Source organism: Canis lupus, chromosome 15 (assembly GCF_048164855.1).
Source record: "Canis lupus baileyi chromosome 15, mCanLup2.hap1, whole genome shotgun sequence".
Classification (NCBI taxonomy): Eukaryota; Metazoa; Chordata; class Mammalia; order Carnivora; family Canidae; genus Canis; species Canis lupus.
Window position 1 is genome coordinate 58,373,879 of NC_132852.1, and position 24,688 is coordinate 58,398,566.

The following is a 24,688-nucleotide window of genomic DNA, read 5'->3' on the forward strand; positions in this document are numbered from 1 at the left end:
CCCTAAGATATACACTCTCATTCTTTTGCTGTAGAAGCTTGTGATCCCTTATTTTAGGTTTCTTGAAAGGTGAGGTTTTAGGGAGGACCAAATATATTTATTCTCTTCATAAAATACTTCATAAGTTACACTTCAGACCCCATAATAGTGAATTTGAGAGAAATGTTAGTTCATGCATCACTCACAGCATACTTCTAAATCCCTATATATTTTCCTCCAGTCTGATAAATTATATGCTTCAAAGGATGACAAAATGCTTTCCCAAAGTTTATTGGTTTTTAAATGCCAAGTGGCTGAAAAGTTTTTCAATGATTTTAGACTTCTGCATCCTATTGGAGTTGAGGGGAGGATTTATCAATTTGAAAGATTCTCTCAGACCCAGGGTTGGCAAGCTCTAGCCTGTGGGTTAAGTCTGGTCCCTGTTCTTTTAAAGACTATGAGTATGATGGTTTTTACATTTTTCAAGTGTTGTTAAAATAAAAAGGAAGAATGAATTGAACACCAATAAAAAATAAATTTATTATTAAAAAAATAATAATTACAAAAAAATAAAAATAAATAAAAAGGAAGAAGAAAGAATACGGGACTGAGAGGTGTGCAGCCTGCTAAGCCTAAAATATTAACTGTTTGGTGCTTTATAGAAAAAGTGTGCCTCTTCCTATCTTAGGCCATCTGAACTCTTGTTCCAGTTAGAATAAATGTTTAGTACCCCATGGTGGGAAAATTTTAGTTATTAAAACTTTAGCAATGTTTAGATTATAAAATTAGCATTCTGAACAACTCATATATATATATATATATATATATATATATATATATATATAAATTCTAACTCTTTGCTCTATATTTAAGTTTTTCTTTTAATTCCAGTTAGCTAATGCACAATGTTCTATTAGTTTAAGGTGTTGTATAATATAGTGATTCAGTAATTCCATACATCACATGGTGCTTGTCATGACAAGTGCCCTCCTTCATCCCCGTCACCTGTTTCACCCACTCCCCACACCCCTTTCTGCTGTAAAGTTTAGCAATTTTTAGGGGAGTTACTCTCAAGTACCAGCACAGCTTTAACGTGGTATTGCTCCCTTAGCTTTACTAAGCTTAAAGCTTTATTAGTTACATAAATGCTTTGTTAGTTAAAAACAAACAAAAACAAGCAAAAAAACCTCCCAAACCCTATTCTTCTAAGCATATATGCAAGTCACAGCCAGTAGAGGAGATTTCATAGCAATGGCATATAATTCACAAGCTCCTGTAAATTGATTTTTCAGTCTTAACAATGATGAATTTGTTGGTTGTTTTCATGTCTCCACAAAACCTGTATTATTGTGTGACATTTGTTTAAATGAAGGTTGAATATTTTTTAAAGATTTTATTTATTTATTCATGAGAGACAGAGAGAGAGGCAGAGACACAGGCAGAGGGAGAAGCAGGCCCCATGCAGGGAGCCCGACGTGGGACTCGATCCAAGGTCTCCAGGATCACGACCTGGGCCAAAGGCAATGCTAAACTGCTGAGCCACCTGGGCTGCCCATGAAGGTTGAATTTTAAAGCCTGTTGTTTTATTCTGGAAAGATTAAAATACCTTTTAATTCTTTTGATTTTTCATGCAGATTTCCAGTTCTTAAATATTTTGTAAGTATCAGCTGAGTGTTTTACCGTGTTTATTCTTTCTTTTCATGTCTGTCTGTAAAATCGCAAAGAGATGTGAAAGAGTCAAGTTATGTGAAAGGAAATGCTTCTTTTCAAGACCTATGGCCTTGTACTCATTGCTACTAAAGTGAGATATTCACTAGAGTAGACCAGCCTTTCTTTCCTTTTAGTAAACAGTGTCATTCAAACCTTTTAATTATTTCTATTAAAAGCTGCAGAGGAGCTTTGGCTTAATGACCACGATGGGAGCATGTTTTGGGGGAAAATGTGTAAGAAAAGAAAATACTAATTTTGTCAAAGTTTGTGGAAATAAAATTGAAGAGAGAAGGAGAGTGTGCAGGCAAATATGCTTTGTAATAAATGAGCCAGAAATCAAATATACATCCAAAATGTGGTATGATAAAAATTATCAAACTTTAAATTTGGATCCAAATATGCAGTATCAAATATCAAAAATAAAATATGTTGTGCCTAAATAGAAAAACCTTTATTCCTAACTGAAAATTTTATTTTCAAACAAAAGTCAGTGTGGAGATGCCTCCTAAGCTTGGTGCTTTGCCCTGGGTTGACCTTACTCAGCTATTTGACATCCAGTAAGTTCTCTGAACTGAGTTTCCTGATTTGAAAAAAGAGCATCCCTAACAAACTTAAGATTTTTCTAGGAGGCACAAACGATACAGCATGTACTAGGACTCTTTAAATAATAAAGCGATATATAAATATTAGATGTTGTTTTTATTAAATCAGTGCTTGCTTTTCTCCGTATTTCTTAACTTTTCCAAATACTGCTGTATAAAAGGAGACATTTCATATATATATTCATGCCTTTATATTCAAGGCAGTGATCGGTGACACCTACACTCTTCTTCTGAAATGTTTTAAACTTCAATTAAAATAATGTCTTAAATTTATGTCTGCTCGGAAATGAAAAGAAGTGCAAAACACACAACTTACTGATGCTGAGAATGCTGAAGAAAATACCATATGACATGCATTTGTTCATAAATTATACATGTGCCCTCTCTGCGAAGCCCAACTTCAATGAAACGCAACTACTTTAAGCATCTCAAATTCTCGATGTGACCTTTCAAAGTGATGGTGAAATCTCAAATACAATATACCTGAATCTTCACTAATTATCTTTCCATTCAGATATCTTTGTAAGTATTTATTCAGTTGCTTTAAAAAAAAAATCAGAAAAAAAACAAGGAAACAAGACAAAAAATCAAAAGCCCAGAGGTATTCTCAGCATGTTCTGGGTTTAGATGCTGGAATGATGTGTCTACAGATTTTCCTACTTTGTCTTTTCTGATATTCATCCCTTTATAATAGCATAAGGACCAGCAGGAGCTTAGTGGAAGGAGAGCCTGGTTGCCAGTAGGTCCGGGCTCTGTTTTGTTTTCTCTCCTCACATGTGATGCATTTGGGATCCAGCTTGTACTAAGTTTCCCCTCTCTTCTCCTCAGGGCTCATCTCTGTGCCACTGCTCTTCTTCCCTTCTCCCTTAACCCCCCCGCCCCCCCACCGCCCCCCACTCAGAATTACTCGGTACAAGTCCCGCAATTCTGTATTTTATATTATGTTGTTGACTTCTGTTTTCCTGGGAACTTCACCATATTCAGGGAGCGGGTGGCAGTGGGTGGGGGTGAGTAGCCCAGGTCTTAACAATGACGAGTTGTGTAATTACTCTGCTTAAAACTCTCTAATGGATTTCCTTCCGGTATGCTTAAAATGCAATCCACAGCAGGCTCATGGTTTGCAGGCCCTCCTTGCTCCGCCTTCACCTCGCCCAACATCTTCTACCATGTTCTTCCTTTCTTCACTGTATTCCAGAAGCACTGGCTTCCTTACCATCCTGGAACATGCAAAGTATGCTCAGTATGTGCATGCTGTATATGTAATTTAATATGTACCAACATAACACATATTATGCAACTTAGTGTAATATACATATATTATATATATTGTATTATTTATATATTTGTATGATTTATTTATTTATTATTTATATTTATTTATTATTTCTTAGCTGCCTCACTATGCATGTGAATACATAAATGCCAGGAGAACAGAAACTCTGTCTTATTTACTCCTGTAACCCCAGTGACTTGAGCAATATACTGTACATAGAGGCTCTTAGCTATTTCCTGAGTCAATGAATAAATAAGTGATTGGATCAGTGAATGAACGCATATATGAATGAATCATCCCACCACAAGGGCTGAAATTGAGTCTCATCAAGTTAGGTGCCCACCCCTGCGGCTACTGTGTGGCATCTACCTCTCCTGATTCTGGTGGACGGTGGGTAACGTGTTAAAGAAAACCTAGGGGCAGCCCAGGTGGCCCAGAGGTTTAGCACTGCCTTTGTGCCTTTGGCCCAGGGTGTGATCCTGGAGACCCGGGATCGAGTCCCATGTCAGGCTCCCTGCGTGGACCCTGCTTCTCCCTCTGTCTGTGTCTCTGCCTCTCTCTCTCTCTCTCTCTGTCCCTCATGAATAAATAAATAAAGTCTTAAAAAAAAAAGAGACAGAGAGAAAATCTAGCTGCTGTTACTCAAAGAAAGAGAAGTTGCTCAGGAGGAGAAGAATAGATACCTCCCTTTTTGCCACCCTCCCTTTTTTTTCTGCCATTAATACCTTGGAATAGGTTGTCCTATACTATTTTCTCCTATTCCCTTCTCTCAAAATCTTATTAATTCTTCTTTTGAAATATAATATCCGTCTTTTTTTTCACTTTAACAGTAAATAGGTTATATTCTCAAGTTTTATTAAATTGCTTATACAAATTTAAAGTCATGAGCCATGACTTCAGGATCTGCACTTTTTATGTCAAGTCTTTAAAAAGCAGTTTAAAGCCTCCTGTATTTTTCCACACCATTTCAGTTCTTTTCCATGAATTTGAAGAGCCTCATAGTCATTCACAGCCTCCACTGCCTCATCCTGGGGAGAATCAACCAACTGTCTGCCCAACAAAAGCTCAGGGTCACCAAGAGAGGCCTCTTGAGCTAAAGCCCCAGGCTCACATGTAGTTAACCAGCTGGACTTCTGTTCTGTTTTTTTTTTGTTTTGTTTTGTTTTTTAATTCTATTTTTATTTTTTTATTTCTCTTTTAGTGTTGTTCCTCTGGTCAGATGACTACACTTTCTTTTTTTAAACTTTTTTTTTAATTGGAGTTCAATTTGCCAACATATAGCATAACACCCAGTGCTCATCCTGCCAAGTGCCCCACTCAGTGCCCATCACCCAGTCACCCCCACCCCCGCCCACCTCCCCTTCCACTACCCCTTGTTCATTTCCCAGAGTTAGGAGTCTCCCATGTTTTGTCACCCTCACTGATATTTTCACTTACTTTCTCTCCTTTCCACTTATTCCCTTTCACTATTTTTTATATTCCCCAAATGAATGAGAACATATAAGGTTCGTCCTTTTCTGACTGACTTATTTCACTCAAATAATAACCTCCAATTCTATCCACGTCGAAGGAAATGGAGGTAATTCGTCATTTCTAATGGCTGAGGAATATCCCATTGTATACAGAGACCACATCTTCTTTATCCATTCATCTTTTGATGGACACAGGCTCCTTCCACAGTTTGGCTATTGTGGACATTGCTGCTAGAAACATCGGGGTGCAGGTGTCCCGGCGTTTCCCTGCATCTGTATCTTTGGGGTAAATCCCCAACACTGCAATTGCTGGGTCGTAGGGCAGATCTATTTTTAACTCTTTGAGGAACCTCCGCACAGTTTTCCAGAGTGGCTGCACCAGTTCACATTCCCACCAACAGTGCAGGAGGGTTCCCCTTTCTCCACATCCTCTCCAACATTTGTGGTTTCCTGCCTTGTTAATGTTCCCCATTCTCACTGGTGTGAGGTGGTATCTCATTGTGGTTTTGATCTGTATTTCCCTGATGGCCAGTGATGCGGAGCATGTTCTCATGTGCTTGTTGGCCACGTCTGTGTCTTCCTCTGTGACATTTCTGTTCATGTCTTTTGCCCATTTCATGATTAGATTGTTTGTTTCTTTGCTGTTGAGTTTAATAAATTCCTTATAAATCTTGGATACTAGCCCTTTATCTGATACATCATTTGCAAATATCTTCTCCCATTCTGTAGGTTGTCTTTTAGTTTTGTTGACTGTTTCTTTTGCTGTGCAGAAGCTTCTCATCTTGATGAAGTCCCAATAATTCATTTTTGCTTTTGTTTCTCTGGCCTTCATGGGTGTATCTTGCAAGAATTTGCTGTGGCCAAGTTCAAAAAGGGTGTTGCTTGTGTTCTCCAGGATTTTGATGGAATCTTGTCTCACATTTAGATCTTTCATCCATTTTGAGTTTATCTTTGTGTATGGTGCAAGGGAGTTGTCTAGTTTCATTCTTCTGCATGTGGATGTCCAATTTTCCCAGCACCATTTATTGTCTTTCTTCCAGTGGATAGTCTTTCCTCCTTTATCGAATATTAGTTGACCATAAAGTTCAGGGTCCACTTCTGGGTTCTCTATTCTGTTCCATTGATCTATGTGTCTGTTTTTGTGCCAGTACCACACTGTCTTGATGACCACAGCTTTGTAGTACAACCTGAAATCTGGCATTGTGATGCCCCCAGATATGTTTTTTTTTTTTTTTTTTTTTTTTTTTAAATATTCCCCTGGCTATTCGGGGTCTTTCCTGATTCCACACAAATCTTAAGATGATTTGTTCCAACTCTCTGAAGAAAGTCCATGGTATTTTGAAAGGGATTGCATTGAATGTGTAAATTGCCCTGGGTAACATGGACATTTTCACAATATTAATTCTTCCAACCCATGAGCATGGAGTGTTTTTCCATCTCTTTGTGTCTTCCTCAATTTCTTTCAGAAGTGTTCTGTAGTTTTTAGGGTATAGATCCTTTACCTCTTTGGTTAGGTTTATTCCCAGGTATCTTATGCTTTTGGGTGCAATTGTAAATGGGATTGACTCCTTAATTTCTCTTTCTTCAGTCTCATTGTTAGTGTAGAGAAATGCCACTGATTTCTGGGCATTGATTTTGTATCCTGCCACACTGCCGAAGTGCTGTTTGAGTTCTAGCAATCTTGGGGTGGAGGCTTTTGGGTTTTCTAGGTACAGTATCATGTCATCGGCAAAGAGGGAGAGTTTGACTTCTTCTTTGCTGATTTAAATGCCATTTATTTCTTTTTGTTGCCTGATTCCTGAGGCTAGGACTTCTAGGACTATGTTGAATAGCAGGGGTGAGAGTGGACATCCCTGTCTCATTCCTGATCTTCGGGGAAAGGTTCCCCGTGCTTCCCCCTTGAGTATGATATTTGCTGTGGGCTTCTTGTAGATGGCTTTTAAGATGTTGAGGAATGTTCCCTCTATCCCTACACTCAAGAGTTTTGATCAGGAATGGATGCTGTATTTTGTCAAATGCTTTGTCTGCATCTATAGAGAGGATCATCTGGTTCTTGGTTTTTCTCTTGCTGATATGATCAATCACATTGATGGCTTTACCAGTGTTGAAGCAGCCTTGCATCCTAGGGATAAATCCCACTTGGTCATTGTGAATAATCTTCTTAATGTATTGTTGGATCCTGTTGGCTAGTATCTTGGTGAGAATTTTTGCATCCATGTTCATCAGGGATATTGGTCTATAATTCTCCTTTTTGGTGGGGTCTTTGTCTGGTTTTGGAATTAAGGTGATGCTGGCCTCATAGAACGAGTTTGGAAGTACTCCATCTCTTTCTATATTTCCAAATAGCCTTAGTAGAATAGGTATGGTTTCTTCTTTAAACGTTTGATAGAATTCCCCTGGGAAGCCATCTGGCCCTGGACTTTTGTGTCTTGGGAGGTTTTTGATGACTGCTTCAATTTCCTCCTTGGTTATTGGCCTGTTCAGGTTTTCTATTTCTTCCTGTTCCAGTTTTGGCAATTTGTGGTTTTCCAGGAATGTGTCCATTTCTTCTAGATTTCCTAATTTATTGGTGTATAGCTGCTCATAATAAGTTTTTTAAATCGTTTGTATTTCCTTGGTATTGGTGGTGATCTCTCCTTTCTCATTCATGATTTTATTAATTTGAGTCTTTTCTCTCTTCTTTTTAATAAGGCTGGCTCATGGTTTATCTATCTTATTAATTCTTTCAAAGAACCAACTCGTTTTGCTGATCTGTTCCACAGTTCTTCTGGTCTTGATTTCCTTGAGTTCTGCTCGAATCTTTATTAACTCTTTTCTTCTGCTGTGTGTAGGAGCTATTTGCTGTTTTTTCTCCAGCTCCTTTTGATGCAACGTTAGCTTTTGTATTTGAGTTCTTTCTAGTTTTTGGATGGATGCTTGTAGTGCGATGTATTTCCCCCTCAAGACTGCTTTTGCTGTATCCCAAAGATTTTGAACAGTTGTATCTTCATTCTCATTAGTTTCCATCAATCTTTTTAATTCTTCTCTAATTTCCTGGTTGACCCTTTCATCTTTTAGCAGTATGGTCCTTAACCTCCATGTGTTTGAAATCCTTTCAAACTTCTTCTTGTGCTTTAGTTCTAATTTCAAAGCATTATGGTCTGAAAATATGCATGGTATTATCCCAGTCTTTTGGCATCAGACCTAATAAGTGACCCAGTATGTGGTCTATTCTGGAGAAAGTTCCATGTGCACTTGAGAAGAATGTGTATTCAGTTGCGTTTGGACGTAAAGTTCTGCAAATATCTGTGAGATCCATCTGGTTTAGTGTATCATTTAAAGCTCTTATTTCTTTGGAGATGTTCTGCTTTGAAGATCTGTCAATTGTAGAAAGCGCTGTGTTCAAATCACCAAGTTTAAGTATATTATTATCTAAGTATGTCTTAACTTCGGTTATTAATTGCTTGATATTCTTGGCAGCACCCACATTCGGGGCATAAATATTCATGATTGTTAGGTCCTCTTGTTGGATAGACCCTATGAGTGTAATATAGTGTCCCTCTTCATCTCTTACTACAGTCTTTGGGATAAACTTTAATTTATCTGATGAGGATGGCTACCCCTGCTTTCTTTTGAGGACCATTTGAATGGTAAATGGTTCTGCAACCTTTTATTTTCAGGCTGTAGGTGTCCTTCTGTCTAAAATGAGCCTCTTGTAGACAGCAAATAGATGGGTCTTGCTTTTTTATCCAGTCTGAAACCCTGCGCCTTTTGATGGGGTCACGTTCAGAGTTACTACTGAAAGATATCAATTTAGTGTCATCATGATACCTATTCAGTCCCTGTTTTTGTGGATTGTTTCATTAGACTTCCTCTTTCTTTTACAGAGTCCCCCTTAATATTTCTTGCAGAGCTGGTTTGGAGGTCACATATTCTTTCAGTTCCTGCCTATCTTGGAAGTTCTTTATCTCTCCTTCTATTCTGAATGAGAGCCTTGCTGGAGAAAGTATTGTTGGCTGCAGGTTCTTCTCATTTAGGACACTGTATATGCCATGCCATCCCTGTCTGGCCTTCTAGGTCTCTGTGGAGAGGTCTGCTGTTAACCTAATACTCCTTCCCATAAAGTTAGGGATCTCTTGTCTCTTGCTGCTTTAAGGATTTTGTCTTTATCTTTGGAATTTGCAAGTTTTACTATTAAATGTCGAGGTTTTGAGCAGTTTTTATTGATTTTGGGAGGGGGGAGGAATCTCTCTATCTCCTGGATCTGAATGCCTGTTTCCCTTCCCAAGTTAGGGAAGTTCTCAGCTATGATTTGTTCAAATACACTTTCTGGTCCTCCATCTCTTTTGGTGCCCTCTGGAACCCCAATTAAATGTAGATTTTTCCTTCTGAGGCTGTCATTTTTTTCCCTTAACCTATCCTCATGATCTTTTAATTGTTTTTCTCTTTTTTTCCTCAGCTTCCTTCCTTGCCATCAACTTGTCTTCTATGTCACTCACTCATTCTTCTAACTTGTTAACCTTCGTCGTTAGGACCTCCAGTTTGCATTGCATCTCATTTAATTGATTTTTCATTTCAGCCTGATTAAATCTAAATTCTGCAGTCATGAAGTCTCTTGAATCCTTTATGCTTTTTTCTAGAACAACCAATAGCTTTATAATTGTGCTTCTGAATTGGCTTTCTGGCATTGAATTGTAGTCCACATTTGTAACTCTGTGGGAGAAAAGACTGATTCTTTCTTTTGTGGTGAGTTTTCCTTTCTAGTCATTTTGTTCAGTGCAGAGTGGCCAAAAACAACTTGTACTTGATAGAAGCACAAAGTCTTCTCACTGTAGCATTCCAGCTGTTTTCTCTTTAAATCTAAGGCTGAATTCGTAGGTTTTCAGGATGATTTGAAAGTTATCTAGGTAAGTTGGTGGGGACAGGTGACTTAGGGACCCTACTCCTCCACCATCTGGACTTATGTTCTGAAGGCAGCAATTTGGTCAGGAGGATCTTTGGTGTACTCTGAGCCTTTGCCATTCCTTTCCTCAGCTCCTTCCTCCAGATAATCTTCAGCAACTTCTGCTTTGCTGCTGTTGTCAAGTCCTTCCTCCATATCCTCCATGTGGTCTAAAACCACATTAACAAGAGACCTCCTAGTTGGGCACTAATCGCATTTTTTATTTCCCCTTACCAGCACATTGGCATTGATCCTTAATTGCTGGTTCCTAGTCTTTTTTGCCCCCAATATGATCTTCCACCACCCAGGAACTCCTAAAAATGTGGCTCTTATTCTATCATTTCTTTCAGAAAATGCATGCTAGATTATTTTGTCCATAATTAGAACTTGCTAAAACAACCATGATTTTCCACTATGCACACTTCCTTCCAATTAGACATATCTTTTAATACCTATTTTTGAATATGCTTAATTCATGTTTTTAGGGCATGCACAATTTTAGATCTAAAACGGATTGTGCAAATAAGCCAGCCAAGTCTTTTTTTTTTTTTTTTTTTTTTTTTTTTTTTTGAGAGAGAGAGACATAGGGAGAAGGAATGGAAAAAAAAAATTGAGGCCTAGAAGAGTACTCATTCAGAACAAAATGTCAGCATGACTACGTCTAGGCCCCAAGTGTCTTAAGGCCTAGACCCGAGTTCCTTCTCTAAGCCAGGAGTAATCTGTTCTTTGCTGTGTCCTACTCTGCTTGCCTCTATCTCCCTAACATCGTTCTGCCCTCCTGTCCAGCTAGTCTCTCTCTTTTTTTTTATGTTTGCATAGTTTTCATAGAACTCCAAATATTACAGAAATTACTACCTATATTGTGCACTTTTGTAGTTTCTTTCAATCTTGCCTTTTGCATTTTTTTCACATATTATTTTAGGCCTATGTTAATGTGTCTTATAATAAGAAATATACTTTTTGGTCTTTGTCCATCATTCCTGGCACATACCTCCTAAAGCCCTTACACTTTCTTAAGTGATAAGTACAATAAATGTGAAATGGGTATTTATTTTATTGTTATTTATAATAAAATCCTTTGAACCACAGTGTAGTTTGTGCTTGAGGTGATTTTTGGAAAGCCTGTAGATACTCACAAGAAGGGAGTCTGGTTAGCAATGGAACCATCCAGACTTCTGGAGAGTTTAATCATCAATGGCCAATGATTTAATGCTTTCACCTCCATAAAACTCTCTGAAGTTGGCGTTTGGAGATATCTTGGACTGGTCAATATGTAGGTGATCTGGGGGGGTGGCACCCCTTGGAGAAGGTTTTTAAGCCCTTCCCACGTATCTTGCTCTGTGTATCTCTTCTCTCTGATCATTGCTGAGTTGTATCCTTTTATGATAAAGCAGTAATTTAGTAAGTAAACTGATTTTCTTAGTTCTGTGAGCTATTCTAGAAAATAATCAGAACTGAGGAGATCATGGGAACCTATCTATAGCTGGTCTGTCAGAAGCAGATGTGAAAAATTAGACTTGAGATTGGCATCTGAAGTGAGGTGGTCTTGTGGGACTCCTCCCCTCACCTGTGGGATTGACTCTATCTTCAAGTAGATAGTGGTCAGAATTGAGTTAAATTATAGGACCTCTAGCTGGTGTTCATGGAGAATTGGAGCATTTCTTGATGTGTGGGAAACCCCATGCATCTGGTGTCAGTGAAGTTTTGGACTAGAGGAGACACATAGGAGACTGTTTTGCTTTGCTTTCTTTCAGGCCTCAAAAGACTATAAATGTCTCAGAGATAGAGGCCCAAAGGAGTAACTTGGTGGTAGTGGTATAAATATTTATATACCATCACCTGGCACTACAGCAAGTATATCCTCAAATGGAATAAATGGGAGTGACTCAGTCAGTTAAGCATTTACCTTGGGCCCGGGTCTTGGTTTTGAGCCCCATGTTAGGCTCCCTGCTCAGTGGGGAGCCTGCTTCTCCCTCTCCCTCTGCCAGCTGCTCCCCCTATTTGTGCTCTGTCAAATAAATAAGTAACATCTTAAAAAATCTTTAAAATGAAACAAACATGTAATTTTCATTTATTTGCCTTAAATCTTCTAAATTATGATTGTCAATTGCTTTCAATCTTCCTTGAATTATAATTTTATTACTGACATTTTCCCTATTATTAGATTGTGATCATTTTGAGTGTAGTGTCTATGGCTTTAGACAGCTTATGCCCCCCATATTATCTTGCTTGATACTTACTATGGAATTGATGTTTTACTAATGTTTCCTGAATGAATGATAGCCATGCCCGAAGAAAATCCATTTGTTCTCTGCTGAAAAAACATAAACAGTGTAAACTTATCAATGTAAAGAAGGTTTATGGGAAGTCACTCTTTCGACAGAATCTTGTGTAAATGAAAAATATGGAAGAGACACATTTCTGATTGACTCCTAAACTCTGTAAATGTGTTTATGCAAATAAAAAGGTAGAAAACCCTGGCCACTTGCACAATATATTTGATTGTTCTTTTTATTGAACTGATGTTCGAAAAAAATTCAAAGTATGATGGCATGGGAAGGTAACATAGAGAAGATTTTGAAAAAAGCAAGAAAAATAGTTGGAGTCTGAAAAATTGTAATTTAAATGCAAAATATTAGAACTCATAGTTTAAATATTTACTGGATATACCCACTGCAGTGGGTACCATATAGTGTTTCATTCTTCTAATTTATGTGCATTTTCACCTTTGAAAGGACCGGTAGAAATTTTGGCCTAGTTTAAAACCAGACTCGCTTTCAAAAAAAGGAAGTATAGTAGCTTTGTTCAAATTGTTTATAGTAGAAAATATAAAACACTGCCATTGGTAAGAAAATTTAGTTGTATTTTACCACACAGAGAATGTGATTGTTTCCAAAGTACATTTTTCTTGAATTTTTTAAATCCCCCTTTTTTTTTTTTTTTTTTTTTTTTTTGCAGGCATTTCCTGGAAACATCAACTCTGACAGTGTGGTTCGGCATGATTTACAGCATCCGGTTATTGCCCGCTATGTGCGCATAGTACCTCTGGACTGGAATGGAGAAGGCCGCATTGGGCTCAGAATTGAAGTCTATGGCTGTTCTTATTGTGAGTATCTATTGAAATTTGTGGGGGATTTTGTCATCTTCATTTAGTCAGTAACTTGTTTAATTGTGATTATTTAACATTACTTGCTTTCTCTGACAGTAAACTACCTTGTTGTTATATATAGATAATATGTAAGTTTATTTGTATGTTATAAATACATTTTTACATCTTTACACAAACACACATATACAAATACCTTAAGCGAAGGATTTGGAAAGTGATTTTTGGTCAGTAGACTAAAATGACAAAGCTTATTAATTAGGTTGCCCAAAGTCTTATGCAATATTTAAAAAGCAGAAACTTACAGTATTATCCATCATTTTGACTCTTTGTGATAGATTTTGAATGCATTCTTGAGACCTGCCTTCCAATTCTCATCAGTTTCATATTTTACTGTTTTAAAGCTAACCACTAAGTTTTAATGTCAGTGATATTTTATGTCTGTGAGTTTTATTTGCTCCTTTTAATAATTGACTTGGTCACCTAAGACAATTCTTTTCTTTTAATCATGTTTTAAACTCTTTTTTTTTGTATTTCTCAAATGCACTTTATATATATATATATATATATAATGTCTAATGACTCTAATATATGGATTTTTGGGGATCTTAGCTCTGCTGTCTTGCTTCCACAAATTTTTACCAGTAGTGTTCCCCTCTTCTGTCTTTCTCTCTTCTTTACAGCCCTCTTATATGCCTATCCTTTTCTTCTCCATCTTCTTGACTTTGACCTTAGTTTCTTCAAACTTCATCTGCAGAATATCTTTCAGGCCAAAATTGATGATGGATTCATCTACCAAAGATTTATCCTTGCTTATTTGCTTCTGTGATGGCAGTGCCAACACAGAATTAGATTGTTTGAGCTATTTTGAGGCCCTGGTTAGTACAGATTCAATCAGCAAATACATGATTTGCAAATACTGGTTTTAGAACATGAATTCTTTGGTAAAATATTTCCCTCCTCCTAGGAGTCTGCTATTAGTCTATCCCCTACCCTTCCTATAGACCCGTAAAAATAATAGCTCACTAAAACCAGAAGATGGCAGATGACGTACTGGCAAGCTTTTTAAAATTAACCAAACATTTGGTAGTTTATAATAAAAATATATCTAAAGCTGTCATCTCTGTACAAATTAGTTAGAGAGATTAGTGAAAATAGTAGCTGTCACGATAACCAAATCATATTTATTTATTCATGGGCAACAGTACAGACCGAATTGGTTACTTACTACAAAGAAGCCATGGGGATCATTTAAAAATTCTAGAGTTGTTTATTTTATTTGGTTATCAGTTTATTATAGCAAAGACAATGAATAGAGAGGCATAGAGATTTGGTTCTTTGGGACAATGTAGATCTTCAGGAGGAAGATTTAACCTGTTAGGAGAAGCCTAAGATGAGCCTTGACATAAATTTGGATTCTCGCCATGTGGTCTGAGCATTATGGATACAGAACTCTGTATTCACACATATTCTAACTGTCAGCACATTGGGAAGACCAAGACAAAATGTGGTATTTTTTCTCTGCATGATGGATTTTCTAAGGAGCATGTTCAGCTTTCAGTAAATGAAAAAATATGTAATACTCTTCATGGAAGCCATGATGTGTGTAATTTATTTTATTAATAATTACTTACTGAGAACTTTTTATGTGTCATGAAATATGCTGAATGTTAGTAATACCACAGTGAATAAGGAAAAGATGCTAATGGGAGACAAGGTGGGACAATTAATATAGCAATATTTATTAGGATAAAAATAGTGAAAGTTAAAAATTCACCCAGAGACACATCACCTGAGTGATAGAACCGAAAACAAAAACCAGTGAGTCTGGTACAAAGCCAGAGCTCACAACCATTGTTCTACTTTCCTACTCCTTAATTCCAACAAAATGAAAAACGATCTGAGCATCACTTAAGTCAATAAAAGAATCACCTTAGATTCTTGACACCTTAGAAGCACCCATCAGGACCCCCCCCCCCAGTTACTACTGCTTTTTTTAAAGGTAAAATAAACCTGATTTTTATCCTCATAGATTAGTTTTACATTTTTTTTGTTTTGTAAAAATGGAATCCTAAAATATATATTTTTTCCCATCTGACCTCTTCTCTTCAAACTAATAATTGTAAGGCTTATTCACACTGTTATTGAAGGTACTTGATTATTTTCATTGACACTCTTATTCTACTGTATGAATAGTCTAAAATTATTCATTTTATATTAATGAACATTTGAATTGTTCAGTTTTTGGTTATTTTAATAGAAGTGCTATAAACATTCCTTGGGGGTGTTGGCTTAGAGTAGGGTAATACTAAGTTAGGTTAGGATATATGTATATTTAACTTTTGTCAATGATGATAAAATTTTTTCCAAAGTGGTTGTATCAACTTAGACTTCCACAGCTGGAATTCCTGCTTCTTCACAAATTCAGGCACTTAATATTGATTTGAAGGTTTTAGCCATTCTGGTAGGTGTTCATTATCTCATTTTAATTTTAGTGAACTATTTCCTGATTTTTACAGAGGTTATTCTTGTTCGTTTGCATGCCCTCTTTTTTTGAAGTGTTTGTTGAAGACCCTTGCCTATTTTTTTTTAATTGGGTTGTCTTTTATTTATCTATTTCCTAATTGTTTTTGAGTAGTTTTTATAGACAATTCTCTCTCTTTTATTTTATTCTTGTTACAATATCCAGACATGTTGTCTTATTTTTGAGATGGCTTTCTTTAAAAATAATAATTTTAAAGCCAACGCTACCAATGGAGTTATTTTTTTTAAGATTTTATTTATTTATGCATGAGAGACATAGAGAGAAAGAGGCAGAGACACAGGCAAAGGGAGAAGCAGGCTCCATGCAGGGAGCCCGACGTGGGACTCGATCCCAGCTCTCCAGGGTCAGGCCCTGGGCTGAAGGCGGCGCTAAACCACTGAGCCACCTGGGCTGCCCCAATGGAGTTACTTTAGAACTCAACATAAGGGCAGATGCAGTTTGCCCAAAGGCCAATTGTGTGGGGTGAGTCAGGCATGGGTTAACAGGACAGCACAGTCAATAGTCATTGCGAGTGGATTTGTTACATTGTGAGCTAGTGCTATTGTGGCCTTCCCCATCTAGCCTGTGCTTTGGCAATCACAAGATGGAATGGAAAAAATATATATATATATGAATATATATATGAATATGAATATATATATATATATGAAGCTAAATAGGAAGCTAGGCTTTTCTAGTGTAGAAGCCTCTCTGGGTGGTGGTGGGAGGGAATCTTACACTTTAAGAAAAGGTTATTAACATTATACCAGTAGGTGCCAATGGAGTAAATGATGAGTTGGTAATATAAAATAAAATGGAAAAAAAATAAAATAAAATAAAATAAAATAAAATAAAATGGAGTACAATGGAAGTTGAAAAATACCACTGTGGTTGGTTGTAGTAAGTTGGATAATGGCCCCTGGAACTGTACCTGTTACTTAATTAGGCAGATTATTTGCAGATAGGATTAAGTTAATGATCGTGACCTTGAGAGATGATCCCAAATTTTCCAAGGGCGTTCTAAGTACAGTGGGTTCTATTTCTCTGAGAGGTGGGCATAGAGAGACTTCACAGGCAGGAAAATGCAAGCTCTGTGACTGTGGAACAGAAATAGTGATATGTTTATAAGTCAAGGAATGTCAACAGCCACCAAAAGCTGGAAGAGGAGAAGGGCAGATTCTCCCTAGAGCCTCCAGAGGAACTGAGGTCCTGCTGACACATTGATTTGAACACAGTGAAAGTAATTTGGGACTTCTGGCCTCCAAAACTATGAGAGAACAGAGCTGTTGTTTTAAGCAACCAAGTTTGGGGCAATTTGTATAGCAGGGACAGGAAACTATGCAAGTATCAATATCATTTTAGGGGGGGAAAGATACAAAAATAGCTCTAGAGCAGTGCTCTTCAGTTGAATTTTAACCAATGATGTAAATGCCCTTGCCCTGCTGTAGTCAACTAGTCACGTTTGGCTGTTGAGCACTTGAAATGTAGCTGAGACAACTGAGGAACCAAATTTTAAATTGTGTTTAATTTTAATTCACTTGAATTTGTACTTAAATAGTATGGCTTAAAAAAATAAATAAAATAAAAATAAAATAAAAAATCAAAAATATAAATATAAATATAAATATAAATATAAATAAATAAATAAATAAATAAATAAATAGTATGGCTGCTGGGCTACCTTGTTGGTTGGCGCTTCTTATTTTTCTTCCATGTTCTTTTATAGTTTAAAGAACCTACAGCATTTATTTTTTTAAACGGCATTCTCAGATTTTTTTCCCCCTTCATTTGGAGAATGATGATTTAATCATCCTGCACAAAATCTTTATTGTCAAAAAGAGTTGATAACTAGTCATTTCTTTAAGCAGATGCCTAACTGGCACATTTTCTTAACTAATGTCCAGTTTAGATTATTTTTATTTATCTGTTTTTGAAGAATGCCAATTGTGTTTATATATTTTCCAAGAAAAATACACATTTATAAATAAAAAAATATATACATTAAACATATTTGTGACGGACAACTTTCCTAAAGATACTGTGGTTTAAATTTACCTGTACTGGAATTCAGACTAGAGTGCACCCTTAGAAGATGGCCACCTGTTTGTTTGTTTGTTTGTTTTCCTTTTACCTTCGTGAACTACTGTGTCAAGAACTTTGATTTTTCAATAAGAAAGAGAACTGTGTATATTTGAGGTTGAAAAGTCAGAAACACCCTTCCATTTTATCCTCTAAAGAGTTAGCACTGTGTACGCTAGGGTCCCAGCAAGGAGAAATTAGGCTTCAATCACTCCTGTGAGAGAGAGAAATGAACTCTCATCTTTCTTGAAACCCCTTAGAGGATTTATCTGAGGTCTGTCTTGAAGTTCCAGGTTCGGGAATGGGGCTGAACTTCTTTTACTTCAAATTTTGCTGGAAGAACTTAGGGAGACATCTCAGCATGAGCACTGCTTTTGTTGGAATGTGTGGCTCCTGTAATTCCCCTTGTGTTTCTCATCTTTCCTCTGTGCAGTTCTTCTGTGATCCCTTTGTCACCTGAGGAATTTGGTACTTCTCAAGATTGCAAATAAAAAGTTCACTTTATTCCAGGTGGAGAAGGTTAGTTCCAGGCCACTACTTTGAAGCCTTTAGGGCTTCTACTGCTTGTTTCCTGACTTGTCTTGATAGTATGAGTTCCCATTTCAATGAATCTAAACTCATTTTAAATTATTCTGCTCCCTCTACATTTGGTTTTCCCTCAAGTTTAGTTGAATCAAGTGCACGCTGTTATTTTTAAAACTTAGAGATATTCCCCACGTCTTCTGACTCGGTAAACCTTCTCCCAAAACACCAATGCTAATCTTCTTACTCCGTATCAGAGGGACTACATGAAGCCGAAGGGAGAAGCCTCAGTCTAATAATTTCTTAAAATCATTTATGGCTGCAGTACTCAAACATTCATTTTACAGAAGCCCTGCACAGTGTACTGATGGAAACAGTAGCATTGTTGACGACAAATACTATATTAGCTTTTAATCAGTCTTCATAAGCGTAAGGACAGTGCTTTGGGAAAAACCAAGGTACATACAACTAAACTAATTTTTGTATATGCCTTCAGTTTGGATGGATAATCAATAAGGCCTAGATATATCACCCAGTGCAAATCATGGAGGAAAGTAAACACCAGACTAGGGCAGGAAAAAGTGTCAAGAGAAGCCAAGGACAAATAGGAGGACAGCGTTTTGTCCTTTCCATGCCGTGCAGGTGAGATTATCCTCTAACAGGGACCACAGAATGGAATGCCGTGCGCTGTTCCCATGCTGCCTGGGCCAGAGGTCGTGACCTGTATATATGTATTGGTTTCTTAGGGTGTCTTAGCAAAGCACCGCAGACTGTGTGGTGTCAGACAACAGGATTTGTTCAGCTACAGTTCTGGAGGTCAGGAGTCTGAAATCAAGGTGTTAGGAGAATTGGTTCCTTCTGCAAGTCCAGAGGGAGAAATTGTTTCATTTGTCTCCCTGAGTTCTGGCGGTTGCTGGCAACCGTGCTCTGTGACATGTTTGTGCATCTTTCTGGTGTTTGTCTTCACTTTTACATGGCCTTTTTCCCCTCTGTGTGTCAGGGTCTGTGTCTTCATGTGGCCTTCTTTTCTCTGTTTTTTAGAGTCTGTATCTTCACATGGCCCTCTTATAAGGATACCACTCATTGGATTTAATATCCACCCTAATCCATTATGACCTAATTTTTTTTTCTTTCAAGATTTTATTTAAATTGTAGTTAGTTAAAAATAAATAAATAAATAAATAAATAAATAAATAAATAAATAAATAAAATAAAATAAAATAAAATAAAATAAAAATTAATTGTAGTTAGTTAACACATAGCGTAGTATTAGTTCCAGGGGTAGAATTATTGTGAGTCATCAGTTGCATATCACATCCAGTGCTCTTAACATCAACTGCCTTCCTTAATGCCCGTCATCCATTTACTCCATCCTCCCACCCACCTCCCTTCCAACAACCCTCAGTTTGTTCTCTATTGTTAAGAGTGTCTTATGCTTTTCCTCCCTCTCTGGTTTTATCTTGCTTTATTTTTTCTTTCCTTTCCCCTGTGTTCAACTGTTTTGTTTCTTAAATTCCACATACAAGGGGAATCCCTGGGTGGCTCAATGGTTTCCCGTCTGCTTTCGGCCCAGGGCGTGATCCTGGAGTCCCGGGATCGAGTTCCACATCAGGCTCCCTGCATGGAGCCTGCTTTTCCCTCTGCCTATGTCTCTGTCTCTCTCTCTCCCTGTGTCTTTCATGAATAAATAAATAAAATCTTTAAAAGATTCCATATATAAGTAAGATCATATGGTATTTGTCTTTCTCTGACTTGTCACTTAACATAATACCCTCAAGTTCTATTCATGTGGTTGCAAATGGTAAGATTTCTTTTCGATGATTGAATAGCATCCCATTGTATATATATCCCACATCTTTATCCATTCATCAGTCCATGGACATTTGGGCTCTTTCCATATTTTGCCTATTTTGGATAGTGCTGCTATAAACATTGGGTGCATGTGCCCTTTCAAGTCACTGTTTTTGTATCCTTCAGATAAATATCTAGTAGGGAGATAGAGCAAAAAGTCCCACTTTTTGAGGAAACTCCAGACTGTTTTCCAAAGTGGCTGTACCAGTTTGCCTTCCCACCAACAGTGTACAAGAATTCCCCTTTCTCCACATCCTTACCACCATCTGCTGTTCCCTGGGTTGTTAATTTTAGCCATTCTGACCATTATGAGATAGTATCTCATTGTGGTTTTGATTTGTATTTTCCCTGTTGCTGAATGATACTGAACATTTTTTCATGTGTCTTTGTTAGCCATTTGTATGTTTTCTTTGGAGAAATATCTATTCATTTCTTCTGCACATTTCTTAACTGGATTTTTTATTTTTTGAGTGTTGAGTTTGATAAGTTCTTTATAGATTTTGGACACTAGCCCTTTATCTGATATATCATTTGCAGATATATTATTTCATTCTGTCAGTTGCCTTTTAGTTTTGTTGATTGTTTCCTTTGCTGTGCAGAAGCTTTTTATCTTGATGAAATCCCAGTAGTTCATTTTTGCTTTTGTTTCCCTTGCCTCTGGAGATGTGTCTAGTAAGAAGTTGCTGTGGTCAAGATCAAAGAGGTTGTTGCCTGTGTTCTCCTCTAGGATTTTGATGGATTCCTGTCTCACATTTAAGTCTTTCATCTATTCTGAGTTTGTTTTTGTGTGTGGTGTAAAACAGTGGTCTAGTTTTATTCTTCTACATGTGGCTGTCCAGTTTTTCCAACACCGTTTGTTGAAGAGACTGTTTTTTTTCCCACTGGATATTCGTTCCTGCTTTGTTGAAGATTAGTTGACCATAGAGTTGAGGGTCCATTTCTGGATTCTCTATTCTGTTCCATTGATCTTTGTGTCTGTTTTCGTGCCAGTACCACCCTGTCTTGATGACCACAGCTTTGTATTAGAACTTGAAGTCCAGAATTCTGATGCCTCTAGCTTTGGTTGACCTAATCTTAAAGTAACTAATTATATCTGAAAAGATATAATAAATATCCAAATAAGGTCATGTTTAGAGTTTCTGGGTGGATATTAATTTTGGAAAACACCTGAAGTCACTAAAATTACTAAGAATTTCTGTTTAGATAAATTTAGCTGGGCAGAGAAATAGGTGGTTTTGGAAGTCTACTCAAGTTTTCTTATTTAAATTACATATTTAACTTTGTGTAATATAAAAGAGTCCCAGTTACTTGTATTTTGTGTTCTACACATGCATGCTTGCACACACACACACGAAGTAAAAGATTTATTGTTTGGCTTGGGGATCAATATATTGTGACACTGACTCACCAATACCATTAGCATTTATTGAATTCTATTTGTGAAGAAGCATTTTGCTAATTTTAAATCTAAAGTGCAAATCTGACCATATCATACCCGTGGCTAAGACATTTTAATGGTGCTACATTGCCTAAAGTCCAAGGTGTTAGCTTGAAATATAGTGCCCTTCTTGTTACCTCTGCAGTCTTACATCCTCTCATTTCCATGTTGCACTCCGTGCTCCAATAATACAAATTATTCCTATTTCCCAGGACATGCTCTGCGTATTTGACATGCTTTTGTCCAGGATATTCTCTCCAACCACAATATCCTCTCTACTCTTCACCTCCTTAGTCTCTTATCTCTAGGATTCAGTTAAGATGCAACTTTCAACAAGAAGACTTCTCTGAATTTCCAGAATGAACCACATTTTTTAACACCCGTTACACTGTGTGAATATTTCCAATGAAGTCTTTATCATAGTATTCCAAAATATAGCAGAGTGTGAGATGCTGGGGGAGAGGGCAGACACAGTTACTGTATTTGTTATTGGCATCCTGTCAATGATCAGATTGTACGCAAGTAATATTTGCTGAACTGAGCTAATATCAGATGTAAATGATGCAGGCCTAATTTACTCCTCCCATGAAAATTGATTACTCTTTGATGCTAGATAGATTCTTTTCTTACTTGAACAGGGTATGATTCTGTTCCATCATATTGAATGGTGCTATAGATGCACTGTGTACAGTGTTGAAAGACTTGCTGAACTGACTGTATTCATAGATGTTCCAAAAGAGTCCTATAAAGCAAAGAATTTAGTATTTGTTTTTGATTTCAGTGTTTCAAGACCTTGTGCTATTTCTATTTAAGATTATTTTCAATCACAATTTCATGAGGCTTCTTCCTGAATTATAAATATGTAAATTGCTTATCATCAGAGCAAAAATATCACTTTTATTAGTTAATTTGAACTTTATACCTAGATTAATGTGAAAATAAAAGCAAATCAATATAAAAATAGATTTAATAGCTATCAAAGCCAAGTTTACATGGTAAAGAGATAATTAACATTGTCATGTAGTAAGTTATATATGAAGGACATGCTCTATTCTTATATGCAAGTAGATAAAAAGTAAATTTGATATGTTATAACTAGAACTTCTCTTGTCATTAAGAGAAATGGAACTTCAATTGAAGCAGATATATTCTTCACATATACTTCTTTGAAAAGTAGTTTGTATTTCAAACTGGAATTGGAATACTTTGTAATAGAAAGATTATCTCTATATCTAATTGTGGCTCACCTGATGGTAATAATGCAGCAACTGAAGATTATTGTAGCAGGTCAAAAATATTTTTGAGATGGTGAAAAATAAACTGAATCATTTGTGTTACGCTTTTGACTTACTTGGCAATGTAAATTTAAAGGTATAAGTATTATAAGATAATACATTATTGTCATTTTATACAATAAAAAGTCAGATAGATACTTGGTGAGTCTCATTCCGGGATTGACATTTGAGGGTGACATTTGCATTGAAAGGAAATTTACGATACAAAAAACAAAGAATTACATTCTCATTTTTCATGTCTGTGAGATGCATGCTACCAGCATTAAATTATTTTTTTCCAGTGTAATTTATTTTACTTGGAAAGTAGTTACTATTGAGTCTATTCAATGAGAAAACATGGTAAGTATAAGTAAGTTTCTACTTAGATACAAGACAGTCACAAATGACAGCTAGTTCATATTTTGGAGAAATAGTTATTTAGACATTGATTTAGAGTTAGATTTACATTGTATTGCTTACTACAAAAATCTAATTTCAGTGATTACCCTCAAGAATTTTCTAAGTTAGCATATAAAATCAACAGTGATGACTTAAAGTAAACCAAAATTATTGATACAGAATAACACGTAATCATACCCGTGTGCAGTTCTGAATTAGGAGGAGCAGTATACTCTGCTGTGGAATGGGAGATGATATATTTTTTACGGTAAATATTAGTTCAGAATTCTTTTCATAAAATAATTTTCCAAGAAAAACATACATTTTAAAGTAAGGCATACACATGTTCTGATAACTGGTTGAAGATTAGAATAAAATAATGAAAAATAACCATGCTTCAGCGTGGTTTACAAATAAGGCATTTTGATTAACACAAAGAGTTGTATGCATACTCTAAAAGAACTTTAAAAAGTTCCCAGGAGGCCTACCAGCACAATCACTTATTTTACTAATGAGGAAACCAAGATCCACGGGGTTATGTGACTTGCATAAGTGAGTTAACTACAGACCTAGAAATCCTTCATCACAATTGGAACCATTGCTCCTTCTCTGTCATTTGATACCTCTCTCCTCTGGCTAATTCTTCTTTTCTTCTCCACCCACAGGGACTTTTTATAATCATAGTGATGGCCTACAGAAAATATTATTTTGTAGATTCTAATGACTATAAAAATTGGCCCACGGTTCTCACTATGAGAACATATAGAAGGGGATATTCAGCAAGAAAAATATATCAACCGTATTGTACATCCCACGTGTCCAACAGGAAAATTTAAAGAACTGGTGGTCATAATACACTCATTTAAGGACAGCTTGTAAATGGCATAACTCAAGCTTTCTTGCATTTTGGTATAGAGAGTTTATCAACCTCAGTCAGAGCATTCCCTCTGGGAACCCCAGCTCCTGAGATGTTTTCACTACCTTTTACATATAGGTGAAACCTTATACATGTTAGTTGATTGCAAAGAGTGTGAAAATCAAAATTACAGTTATGGAGTCCATCAACATTTCACTTAAAATCCCTGATTAACGTGAGGAAAGAAGTAAAACTTAAAACACTGCAAATATATACTAAGAGATTCTAGATTCTTTTAATACCTTTTATTCTTGAGTTGTTAGTCTTAATTATCACCTATTTAAATTAGCTTAGCTAGGGAGAAAAGAGCAAATATTTAAGATTGCACTTACCGTCCTCATCAATTAAAAGTAACCATATAATAAAATAATCATTTAGTATGCTCACTTCAACCTTCCAGCAATGCAGATTATTTGGATATATCCCATAAAGATTAAAAATCACTCATTTAAAAACATTTAATAACTTTATTCCTATTAGACTAGTATCAGATTTTTATACCTAGAATTGAAAAAATTATCATTTTTTTAAACTTCTATTGTCATTGGAATATATATGAACATTTTCTTATGCTCCAGAGTATTATATTAGTCTTTTCAGACTTCATGCTTGTTTTGGTGGA

General features: G+C 36.5%; 1 protein-coding gene across 3 annotated transcripts in view; it reads left to right on the plus strand.

Moving 5' to 3' along the window:
- CNTNAP2 (contactin associated protein 2) overlaps positions 1-24,688 on the plus strand; it is a 1,976,111-nt gene that overhangs the window by 812,685 nt on the left and 1,138,738 nt on the right. For all 3 annotated transcript variants that reach the window (XM_072777573.1, XM_072777574.1, XM_072777575.1), the window contains one exon: positions 12,916-13,063. In XM_072777573.1, the coding sequence (XP_072633674.1) occupies positions 12,916-13,063 (148 nt within the window). The remainder of the gene's footprint in view (positions 1-12,915; positions 13,064-24,688) is intronic.